The sequence below is a fragment of the Camelina sativa genome, chromosome 11 (assembly GCF_000633955.1).
Source record: "Camelina sativa cultivar DH55 chromosome 11, Cs, whole genome shotgun sequence".
Taxonomy (NCBI): Eukaryota; Viridiplantae; Streptophyta; class Magnoliopsida; order Brassicales; family Brassicaceae; genus Camelina; species Camelina sativa.
The window spans coordinates 13,600,891-13,613,123 of record NC_025695.1 but is presented as its reverse complement, the minus strand read 5'-3'; the positions used below and the strand labels follow the sequence as shown (position 1 = coordinate 13,613,123).

At 36.9% G+C, this 12,233-nt stretch overlaps 3 protein-coding genes across 4 annotated transcripts in view; 1 reads left to right on the top strand and 2 right to left on the bottom strand.

Moving 5' to 3' along the window:
* The window catches only part of LOC104723219 (adenylosuccinate lyase-like), an 11,292-nt gene extending 8,824 nt beyond the window's left edge, over positions 1-2,468 (bottom strand). For both annotated transcript variants that reach the window (XM_010441552.2, XM_010441553.2), the window contains exons 1-10: positions 2,180-2,468; positions 1,921-2,073; positions 1,604-1,819; positions 1,329-1,511; positions 980-1,201; positions 775-891; positions 540-683; positions 350-451; positions 213-281; positions 19-118 (exon numbers count right to left, since the gene is read on the bottom strand). In XM_010441552.2, coding sequence (XP_010439854.1) covers positions 19-118; positions 213-281; positions 350-451; positions 540-683; positions 775-891; positions 980-1,201; positions 1,329-1,511; positions 1,604-1,819; positions 1,921-2,073; positions 2,180-2,329 — 1,456 coding nt within the window. In that variant the 5' untranslated portion in view covers positions 2,330-2,468. The remainder of the gene's footprint in view (positions 1-18; positions 119-212; positions 282-349; positions 452-539; positions 684-774; positions 892-979; positions 1,202-1,328; positions 1,512-1,603; positions 1,820-1,920; positions 2,074-2,179) is intronic.
* On the bottom strand, positions 2,851-3,882 carry LOC104723218 (ethylene-responsive transcription factor ERF091). Its single transcript, XM_010441551.2, has one exon. It carries the CDS (start codon positions 3,769-3,771, stop codon positions 2,851-2,853), a length of 921 nt encoding a protein of 306 aa, XP_010439853.1. The 5' UTR covers positions 3,772-3,882.
* LOC104727934 lies at positions 8,397-9,173 on the top strand. Its single transcript, XM_010446989.1, has one exon. The coding sequence runs from the start codon at positions 8,397-8,399 to the stop codon at positions 9,171-9,173; it is 777 nt and encodes a 258-aa protein (XP_010445291.1).

The following is a 12,233-nucleotide window of genomic DNA, read 5'->3' as shown; positions in this document are numbered from 1 at the left end:
CTTCAGGCAAATCCAAACCTTTGATAAACTTTCTAATGTTTTCTTCATCAACAGCTCTTCCTCTTGTTAGCTCCTTCAGCTTCTCATACGGCTCTGGAACACCGTATCTCCTCATCACCTTTTTTTATGGGACCATAATAATTCCGTGAATTAGCAATACATGGCAGCATAACTTGATCGATATTAAAGACTAGAAAAGTCGAGAAATTTACAGTTTGTATCGGTTCAGCAAGGACTTCCCAAGTATGATCCAAATGTTCTTTTAACCGAGCTTCATTAACCTATAGCATGAACATTCTTAGTTTATGACAAAGTGGAACAAAGCTTAGGGCTACGGTAATAATAATACCTGAAGCTTCCCGATTCCCTGAATCGCGCTCTTGAAAGCGAGAAGGGAGTGTCCTAAAGCTACACCCATGTTTCTCAAGACAGTTGAATCGGTTAAATCACGCTGCAGATTGTAAAATATAATTTTCAGGGTCCATTAGTATTAGAAAAAATATACAGGATACACTTGATATGGCAAAAAATGGTCAGACCTGCATTCTTGAAATGGGAAGCTTCATGCTGAGAAAAGCAAGCTGTGCATTTGCTATACCTAGATTCCCTTCACTGTTCTCAAAGTCAATAGGATTCACTTTGTGAGGCATTGTCGACGATCCAATTTCACCTGCTTTAGTTATCTGCATTCAAACTTTCAAACAATGAGACGATGTTCCCTTTCCCATTCAAATGATTTGACATATGTTTTTTTAATAATTTGTTAATACTTGCCTGTTTAAAGTACCCTAGAGATATGTAGCTCCATATATCTCTGTCAAAGTCGATTAAAATATTGTTGAACTGGCTAATAGTATTAAAAAGTCTAGCCATATAGTCATGGGGTTCAATCTGCAAAACCCACGAGGAACAATCAATCAGTGAAGAACTATATAAGATGCGAACAAAACCGCTACACCAGCAAGAGAAACTATATTACCTGAGTCACGTATGGGTTGAATGTTAATCCGAGAGAAGTAACAAACTCCTCTGCAACATGAGGCCAGTCGATATTAGAATATGCTGAAATATGGGCGTTATAGTTCCCAACAGCACCCGCAAATTTCCCCTTAATCTTAGTTTGTGAAAGATATCTCCTTTCTTCGCTCAACCTCACAGCAAAAATCGCCATTTCCTTACCCAAAGTTGTAGGAGAAGCTGCCTGCATTATCCAAAGAGATTGACAGAATCAAAATCATGACTGGTGCTTCAACATAGAGATATACAGAACTGACATACTGAATCAACGGAAAAGGTAAACTGGTGAAAGTCTTCTCTTTCGACATTACCTGCCCATGAGTATGTGAAAGCATTGGGACATACGCAAAACTCTTAGCCATCAGAGAGATTGACTTAATCAGCTCATCCATGGTAGGAAGTATAACCGAACTAAGTGCTTCGCGAAGCATCAACGCATGGGAAAGATTGTTGATGTCCTCAGACGTACAAGCAAAATGGAAAAACTCAAGAACCTAATCAATTAAAAGACAGAGAAATAAAGTTACAGACCATCAAAAGCATCCAAACTCTAAGAACTTAGAAGCGAGAGAAAAGTTTCAAAAACCTTAGCAATCTCTGGATGTGATTCACACTTTTGTTTCAAGAAATACTCCACTGCTTTCACATCGTGATTTGTTACTCTCTCAATCTTCTTAACTTCCAATGCATCATCCATGCTAAATCCATCAATGATGCCTTGCAAATACTCCTGAGCTTCTTTGCTAAAGCTTGGAACCTCGGTGACTTCAGGAATATTTGAAAGCTTAAGAAGCCATTTGATCTAGCAAACATATACAAAAAGATCAAATTTTTGGCAAATGGGTGCATTAGAACAGACAACTAAACTACTCGCACAAAGGATATAGAATGACAAATCTTCACCTCGACAAGTACTCTGAAATAGATCAACCCAAACTCGCTCATAGAAGAAGCCAATTCATTAACTTTCCCCCAATAACGTCCATCCAAAGGCGATAAAGCAGTTAAATTAGACATCTCCAAGTCTCTGGAACTAGCACCAGCCATTGCTATCACCTAAAGCATATACATTTAAGTCGCCAATTCGTATAGACAAAACCATCAGATTACATCCAAGACCCAGCTTTTCAGCAAAACCCATTAACAAAAAGCAAGACTTTACCTTTCTTGAAGTCGTTAGCTTGAGAGAATCAGTAGAAGAGACAGAGAACGAGACTCTCGGAGCCAAGCACACCGATTTTGATGGGTTTAAGAGACTTCTGGTGGTTGGTGTAAGGCCGAGACAAGGGATTTTGGTGTTGGTTAAAGCCATCGAAAAAAAAAATTGAGCTCTTTAGAATTAGATTCCAGAATCAAAAGCTTAGAAGTGAGTGAGTGTGTGTGGATGCTTGGCGTTAATGTACCGCCGATAAATTAGTATTTTAGGGTTTTAGGAGATTCCGATTAAACAACAACACACAGTTGCACATTTCTGTTCTTTTTAAAACTCCACTTTTACCCTTGTTACCCCTACTTATTACGCTTATACGTTGGTTGAGCACTTGAGCTCTTCGAATTTTGTTAAAGAATAAAACTTTCATAATTTATATAAATTGTAGGTTTTTAAAAATAAAAATAAAATATAAATTGTAGCAATATTTATGGTGTAGAATTTAGTTTCTTGTCGACAAATATTTAATAATTATATATACAAGAAAAAAAGAATTGATTCCTACACAAAAACCCTACATATTTCTTATATATAAAGTTTTTTTTTTGTTGAAGATAAAGAATAAACAAATGTTTTGACATAATTATGTAATTAAATTAACAATAGTAATGTTTTCTTTTCTGTCAAAAAGAAGATAATAATGTGTCCAAATAATCACTTCCCAAATCCTCAAACTCAAACAATCCAAACACATCACATAATGTCTCTTCTTCGGTAACCATCTTCTTCATTTTAACTTCTTGAAACATAAAATCTTCGTCACTCCTTGGTCTCTTTCTTGAACGTAACCAAGTTTCTCCACTCCCAAGCAATCCACAAATCTCCGTATAATCCTTAGTTGAAGGATGACCAAGAGTACAATGGTTTTCAACCATCCCATCGTCAACGACTTTATCATAAGCCTCAATGGCTTCTTTTTCTGTTCTTGATCCTATTTCGTGGCCGCTTCTTAACGGTTGGGATGTATTTGAGCTGTGTATCGGGTAGTAGTTTGGGGCGCAATCCATTTCCATAGCTTTAATAACCGTCTCGAGTTGAAAATTTGTGTTAGCCTTTTGAGTCCCTCTTATTCTAACCGCGGCTTTGTCGTAAGCCATAGCTGCTTCTTCTGCAGTTTGGAACGTTCCGAGCCAAACCCTAACACCGTTTCTTGTCGAATCCCTGATTTCAGCTGCAAATTTCCCCCATGGACGCCTCCGTACTCCCCTGTATTTCCTTGTTTTGCAAGAAGCTCGAGAAGACAAAGAACATGAATTAATGGTAGGGTTGGTTAAAGGGTCATGATTGGTTTTGTTTGGGAAAGAAGTAACCGCGTTGAGAAACTCTGTCCACTCTTGGGCCTCCATCGACGTATCTAGGCTTGGAAGCCATTCTTTAGAATCTTCCGGTATGTTATCAATAGTAGGCAACGCTTCCCAAGTTCTAGAAACTTCTTGAACATGACCTGTTGATCTTTTATCGGTTTGTTGTGGTTTTCTGATGTAATTCGCCCAAACATTCTTTAGGATCTCTCCGTCTGGTTCTTGAATATTGCCAAAAGCCATTTTGAAATATCAGAGAGGAGTATGTATTGGTGAGATATAGGACTTTTTAAAGAGATCCGTTGCTTTTGGGGATTTTGTGTGTACGTTGAATGGGAAATCTGCGGCAGGATAATTGGGAAGTACAGTTGGTGAAAATTGTTTTCCAAGGTACTGACCACCTCGTTTCATGTAACTTATTCAGGGTTTTAGGTGCCACACGTACAAAATCAGGGTTTTTCTATAGCTTAATATTGTAATGTTTCTTGGTTTTGAAGTATAAAGATTGTTGACTCTTGAAAAAGACTAGATGCAGAGTACTAATAAACATTTCTCTTTTGTCAAACCACTTAAAAATAGAAGTAAATGTTATATCCTCTGAATAAGACTATACGTATATGCTGATACGCATAAAAATAAACTAAAAAAGAGATGTTTTTTTTTTAACGACTAAAAGACGGCGTTGTTTTTTATTTCCCAAAATTTTCGTGTTTACTTTTGTTATCTTTGGTTGTACGCTTCATGAGAATATATGATGTGTTCCCACGAGAGGCACAAAACTGTTTTGGAGAATTGTAAATCTTGTTTAAACGGTAATAAATTTAGTTTAAAAGAGCTTCTAAATTACTAGATTTTTCTATAAAGAAAGGATTGATGAACCTAATATTTTGAGTAAGCTCTCTAGTCTCTATTCAACAATGATCATTCAGTTTATGGGTTAAGTTTGTTGATAATTATTAATTTAGTATGATTGCCCAGCAACATTTTCTAAAATATCAAATGTGAAACGAAATCAGATCAAGTGTAAGACCTAAGGGCAACTCCAATGGGGATATATTTTAGGGGCTCTTAAATTGTTTATTCATATATTTTGTAGTTTGAGATGATTAAAAACTTTCGGGTTGTTAATTAAAAGTTCTCTTTCAATGGTAGGTTCTTATTTTGAATTTTTTAATTTAATTTTTTTTTGAAAATAAAAAATTTAAATAAGTCATATATGTTTAGAAAATTATTGTATTTCATAAAATTTTAAACATAGGAAAACATTAAAACATAATAAAAGAGATGTAAAATTCATAAAAAAGGAAATGCTTAATTGTATTCTCCAAATTTTGCCCAAAGATTCTCAACCAAACCAAATTGGGTGGTTGTTGATGTTGAACAGGTGGAGTGAGAAGAGATTGCCAAACTTGATTGGAAATTTGGTCACAAACTTAATTTAAGCATTCATCAATGGTGTCATCAAAATTATTGTGTGAAGAAGATGCCATTTTAGAAGAAAAGTGAAATAAAAGATATATAGTGTTTGATAAGATAGAGAGTGAATTGGTGAGTGTTTGATAAGTCCGAACAATCGTTTTATAGACTTTTATCTCCAAAAATTTGTGGTTTAAAATCGTAAGAAAGTTTGTGGTTTGGTGAGATAAAAACAAAACCTGTACTTGTTTGAGAGTAAGTTGGGATGAGAAAGTATTTGAAACTTGAGAATAAAGCAGACTGAATATGAGAGTGCTTACAATCAAGAGTAGCCGATTCTAGTTTGCTATATATACAAGTTTATTGAACAACAATTGTAGAAAGAAAAACACAAAACGTGTTCACGGGAAGGAAAAGCACAAAGACTTATGTTCTCTTGTGCCGACGTGACAGCTGCAGGTTCACGGGAAGAGCAGAACCACAGACCAGTTTCGTTCTCTTGTGCCGACGTGAGATCACAAGGTTCACGGGAAGAGCAGAACGTAAACCTGCCGAGGATAAGCAAACAACACATGAGATAAGAATTAAAAACAGAACAAAACCATGTTATAAGAACAGAACCATGTTATAAGAAGAGAACTATGTTATAAAAACATAACCATGTTATAAGAACAAAACTATGTTATAAGAACAGAACCATGTTATAAGAACAAAACCATGTTGTAAAACGATTCACTAAACCATTCACAACAAGTGTTTAACTATTACAACTACCTACCAAGCATTTGTGTTTAAGTGTCACAAACGAAACTATCAACGACAACAACACAACACAACACCTAAAATTCTCACAACCCAACAAGAAGAAAAACATCAAATCAACAACATCTCCGACAAATCTTTATGTGAATAACTCAAAAACAATAACATTGATTGCAAAAAGAGACACACACTAACCCGTTTCTCTCTTGCTTTATAAACATGGCCAAACTTTAATAAAGCTGAAGCCGATTACAAACACCAAACCACATACACAAGATCAACTAACACAAGAGAAGCCAATTACTGATTGTTAAAAGCATCATCGAAAACCTGAAATAACAAAAAAGACAAGTAAACATCAATGGTGTCATCAAGAATGAACTGTTATAGGAATAGAGTTAAAAAAGAGAAATCACTTACATTAATCTCTCGGTCCTCTGAATAGCAGCACCAAGCATCATCAAGCATAGCATCACCAAGCATCAATCGATTCATCTCAGCGCCTCACCTTGTCGGATTAAGACAACACAACATGATAGTAAACCAAAACAGTTTTAAACTGCAAGAAACGCATTCAAAAGAATAACCAAAACCTATCCAAGCAAAAGAACCCACAATAAAACACATCAAGAGAATCTGAAAAACACATCACAAATACGATGGAACATGAGAAACCAACAGAGATATAGGGCAAGAGACCAGTTAGTAACATGATGTTTCTCTCTTCAAACCCTCTCACACATTAATCCTTGTACCTCGACTGCTTGCATCAAAGAGACAAAGGTATTTAATTTCACTTATATAGAAAGACAGAAAAAATTGGTTAAGAGAAAGAACACTACCTGAAGATGTAGGGCAGAGAAGAAAACGATCCATCAGAACCATCACCGACCAGCAAAGCATCCTCCAAGAGGTAAGAATCAAATGAACCAAAGTACAAATTCAGAAACAAAGAAATGAGAACAACCAACCCTAATCCCAAATTTACGAACAAAATCGAATAAACCCAAATCCCTACTAACTATTCACGAATTCAACCTACTACACAGAGAAACTTACCCTTGCTTCCAATTGCTTCAACCTCATCTGAATGACTCGACTCCAAACTCAAATCAATATCATCTGATTCACCTCCGAGATTAAATCCCTTCCGCTTCCCCTTTCTTCTCCACATTCGCCTCTGATTCCATAGCTGTAACATATCCTTCTCCTTCTTTTTGTCAAGAATGGCCTTCGATCGAGAGAGAAACAGCAATAGAGAGATCGAGAGAGAGAGAGATTGAGAGAGAAAGAGATCGAGAGAGAAAAAATTATAATCGTCGAATCTGATTGAGGTCGAGAGAGAAATTGAGAGAGGAAGGGGAAGCGGAAGAGAGAAATTGAGAGAGAAATCGTCGAATCTCTAGAGAGAGAGATTGAGAGAGAAAGAGATCGAGACAAATTATATTGTTTTTTTTGGTCGGAGAAACAAATGTTTTTTTGGTTCTTCTATTTTTTTGTCCAGCCAAAGAATACTCGACACAGACGAACTCTTAAACCATAATCGAGTATGCAATATTAGAACCTCTCTTACATTTTTTTTCTTTATTCTGATTTTTTTTTTCCTTCTCCACTAAAACCCCTCTTAGAACTCTACGTTGGGATAAACCTAAGTCATTTAGCAACCTTTTCTCCAAGTGCTTATTCGTGTCCATATGATTTTCTGACGGTCTAAAGATTTGACACAATCATGAGAGGCAAATAAAATATAAACTAATGTGTAAATTTAATATTTCCGAATATAGCGTAAGATACAATCATCCACACACACACATATATATATATATATATATATATATATATTCCACACGCTTTGTTACATAGTGTCCAATTAAAAAAAGAAGAAGAGTAAGATCTTTATTCAATGTATTTGTAATTAGTTAGCTGTTAAAATTAAATATATAAAACTAACATTTAATCTATTTTCTTTGGGAATAGTCTCCTCTCAAGGAGGAATGGAGTAGGAGCACAGTAAAACCAACTCCAAGTGCTAAACTACTAGCCTACACACCCTTGGTTACTATATAACGTTCATTAAAACTAATTATGGGACACATATACTCCATGGACTATCCATAGTTGGAGGGATACCATGTAATCAGGAGTGTTATCATGGACGGAGGCACGTTGAATGTTGTGGGTGCAATTGACACCAATAAAATTTTAAAACTGTTCTAATTTATATTAAAATTTTAAATATATATCAGTTTGAATCCAACTAATTGTGAGTTTGAATCCATTTTGATCCATCAAACAGTTTTCCTTATAGAAAAGTACTCAAATCAACCACGTACATGAACTATTTTTATGGTTCGGTAGTTTAAAAGCCGAGACTTGAGTTTATTCGAGAACTATAAAGATACTAATAACAACATTGAACTCTTGAGTCGTGTAAAAAACGTAGATGTTGGACTTAAAAAAATAAATAATTGTTAAATAACTTTTATCAAAAAAAAAAAAAATGAAAATTTTTCAACAATAGACGTTTTCTATTTATGGGAAAGACTACAAAGAATAGCAGTGAATAGAACTGGCCCGTGGATGTTATGCGGTAACTTTAATGAGATATTGCATGCTTCAGAGAAAAAAGGGGTAGAACTTGAAGTATAACTAGTTGCAGAGACTTCAACAATATGATATCTTGTTGCAATATGAAAGATCTGATGTATAAAGGGAATCCGTTTAGCTGGGTAGGAAAGAGACAGAAGGAAACAATTGAATCCTGCCTTGATAGAGTGTTTGTGAACGCAGATTGGCAATCAATGTATCCAGCTTCAGGGTCTGAATTTCTTACCTTAGCAGGATCAGATCATGCCCCGGTTATAATTGACATTGAAGAGGAAATACAGACAAAGCGAGGTCAGTTTCGTTATGATAAACGCTATTCAGGTTGTGAAGACTTTATTGCCTCAGTTCATCGAGGATGGAATCGTGGTGTCACTGATGATTCAGGAGGTTTCCAAAACAAGCTAAAAATGTGTCGAAGGGAGCTCTCTCAATGGAAGAAACGAAATAAGTCAAACTCTGCAGAGTTAATTCAGAGTCTCAAATTTCAGTTGGATGCAGCAGTTCGCAATCACTCCACACCTACTCATGCCATTCAACAACTTCGACGACAACTAAACCAAGCTTATAAAGATGAAGAGACGCACTGGAAGTTAAAAAGCAGGAACAAATGGTTGAACGAGGGAGATCGCAATACCAAGTATTTCCATGCCTCTTCAAAGGCTCGGAAATCACGAAACCGTATAAAATCAATACTTGATGACAATGGTATTGAGCATTTCAGGGATAACGTGATAGGCAAGGTTGCAGAGGCATACTTTCAAAAGCTATTCACAGCAACACCAAGCACTGACTTTGATAGTATTATTTCAGATATCTCTCCAAGGGTCACACCTGAAATAAATAGTGACTTGCTCAAATAAGTTACGGATAAGGAGATAAAAGATGTGGTTTTTCTCATCGGAGCTGACCGTGTACCAGGATTTGATGGATTCACTGCTCGTTTTTACCAATAATTCTGGGATCTGATTGGTACGGATGTCTGCAAAATGGTATGTCAGTTCTTCGACTCAGGACAATTAGATCACTCGATTAACCACACACAGCTCTGCCTCATTCCAAAAACAGATGCGAGAGGTATGATTGACTACCGCCCTATTAGTCTGTGTACAGTTAAGTACAAAATCATCTCAAAAATCCTTGTGATGAGACTTAAGAAATGGTTGGGCATAATTATTTCTGATACCCAAGCTGCCTTTGTTCCGGGTCGTCATATATCAGACAATGTCCTTGTTGCTCAGGAGTTGATCCACTCCTTAAGATCACGCAGAGAATGGCAAAATGGCTACATGGCAATAAAAACCGATATTAGCAAGGCCTACGACAGAGTTGAGTGGAAATTTTTGGAAGAGGTTATGATCCAGTTGGGATTTGATAGAGAATGGGTTCAGTGGATTATGGTTTGTGTGCGATCAGTCTCCTATGAAGTGATAATCAATGGCTCTCCTTATGGCTACATTAAACCATCTAGAGGTCTTCGTCAAGGTGATCCGTTATCTCGTTATCTTTTCCTCTTTTGTGCTGAAGTGTTAAGCCATATGGTCACAAAGGCAGTCGATAACAGAGAAATTCATGGTATACGATTAGGAAGAGAATGCCCCAATATCTCTCACCTCCTTTTTGCTGATGATTCATTATTCTTTTGCCGTGCTACTGAGTCAAATTGTAAGAATATGGCGGCGATCTTCCAAAAGTATGAAGAAATATCGGGGCAAATGATCAACTACACTAAGTCTTCGATCATATTTGGTATGAAAATTCCAGAGGCTAAGCGGCAAAGATTACAGAGACACTTGAAGATCTTTAATGTTGGAGGTGGTGGAAAATACTTGGGACTCCCAGAACAGATTGGCAGAAGGAAAGTGGAAATTTTTGAATATATTGTCAAGAAAGTAAAGGAAAGAATAGAAGGATGGTCTTTCAAATATTTATCACCTGCTGGGAAGGAGATCCTCATTAAGTCAGTGGCAATGGCTCTACCAGTGTACTCCATGAACTGCTTTTTACTACCTGTCTCCATATCTGTCGAAATACAGAGTGTTCTTGCAACCTTTTGGTGGGGAAAGGAAAAAGGTCGAAAGAAAATTCCATGGGTAGCCTGGGATAGAATGTCTCTACCAAAATCAGAAGGAGGCTTGGGGTTTAAAGATCTTCATGAGTTCAATAAAGCCCTGTTGGAAAAACAAGCTTGGAGAATCCTGAAAAATCCTCAAAGTCTACTGACAAGAATTTATAAAGGTATGTACCACCCTAACTCTTCTTACCTACAAGCTGCTAATGGATCTAGAGCTTCATATGGTTGGAAATCGATACAACATGGGAAAGAGCTACTAAAAGTGGGTCTTCAAGCAAAAATCGGCAATGGAAAATCAATAAGAATCTGGGAAGATCCATGGCTGCCTACACTACCTCCACGACCTGCTATAGGCCCAGTAATATATTCCACTTGGACAATCTCCGATCTTTGGAAAGAAGGTAAAAGAGAATGGGACTCTACCATATTTGAAGGCGTGCTTACTCCAGAGGATCAACGACTAGCAACTCAATTATACCTATCAAAGTATGCCAACGAAGACAATTATATCTGGGCATATTCTTATAATGCTCAGTATAGTGTTCGATCAGGCTATTGGGTGGCTACTCATGTAGATACCCCGGAACATCTGCGAGCTATCCCTCCTCTAGGATCGGTAGCTTTGAAAAAAGAAGTTTGGAAACTGAATATTGCTCCAAAATTACATCACTTCATCTGGAAATGCTTATCAGGATCTATATCTACCACAACACAGCTTCGAACAAGGTTGATACCTGCAGATCCAACATGTCAAAGATGCTGAAAAGAAGAAGAAACTATCAATCACATTCTCTTTACTTGCCCTTATGCACAAGCTGCTTGGAGATGTGCCAGTAGTCAGATGAACCAAGGACGATTTGATAATGATCTTGGAGCAAATATTGGGATTTTGCTTCATCAATATAAGAATGCAACCTTCCCGTTGGATCAGCGCCTATTGCCATTCTGGATAATGTGGCGTCTGTGGAAATCCAGAAATGAATTTATATTTCAAAAGATATCAAGAATTCCTGAGGAGGTAGCAATGAAAGGAACACATGATGCTTATGAGTGGTATGAAGTAAACTCAAAGATTGCAGAGGAAGAGACCACGTTCCAAGATAGGACAGGACAAGGTTATAGTACCAACCGAGACTGGTCACCACCACCAAATGGTTGGCTCAAATGCAACTTTGACAGTGGATATATGCAAGACCGGCCTTATACTACTACAGGTTGGGTGCTACGAGATAGTACCGGTTTGGTCATTTTAGTAGGAAGCACACGGTTACAGGAATCATATTCAGCGTTACAAGCGGAGGCTCTCGGATTTCTACATATTCTACAGGTAATGTGGGCTTATGGGTGTTCAGATACATCTGGTTCGAAGGTGACAATAAGGAGCTCATCACTCTCATTAATACTTGTGGAGGTCATAAGATTCTGGGAACCTTACTTTGTGATATCCGACACTGGATGGGAAAGCTTCCATATTCATCAATTGATCATGTCTCTCGTGAAAAGAATGTTGCTGCAGATAAACTATCACGCAATGCTCTCAATATTAATTCTTTGTATGAGGTCAGGTGTATACAATTCCACCAACTTGGTTGAATAACTCATTGTATAACACTATTACTACTTAATACAAAGTTCAGGTGTTCAAAAAAAAAAGACGTTTTCTATTTAAGTCGTCACGTCATTATTTAGTTAATTAATTCCCCAAAATATACCCGGTTTATCACCTGATAAACCCGGTTCCGTGGAATTAATTAATTTTGGTTGAGAACAATTTCTCTTATGGCGGGAAAATTGCCTTCTTTCGACCAAATTAGGGTTCTTCTAGTAAATCTCTCTCCGTTCTAATTTT

Bases quoted from the DNA above. Each gene is read 5' to 3' on its own strand.
- LOC104723218 (XM_010441551.2), bottom strand. From the start codon at position 3,771: ATGGCTTTTGGCAATATTCAAGAACCAGACGGAGAGATCCTAAAGAAT.
- LOC104727934 (XM_010446989.1), top strand. From the start codon at position 8,397: ATGAAAGATCTGATGTATAAAGGGAATCCGTTTAGCTGGGTAGGAAAG.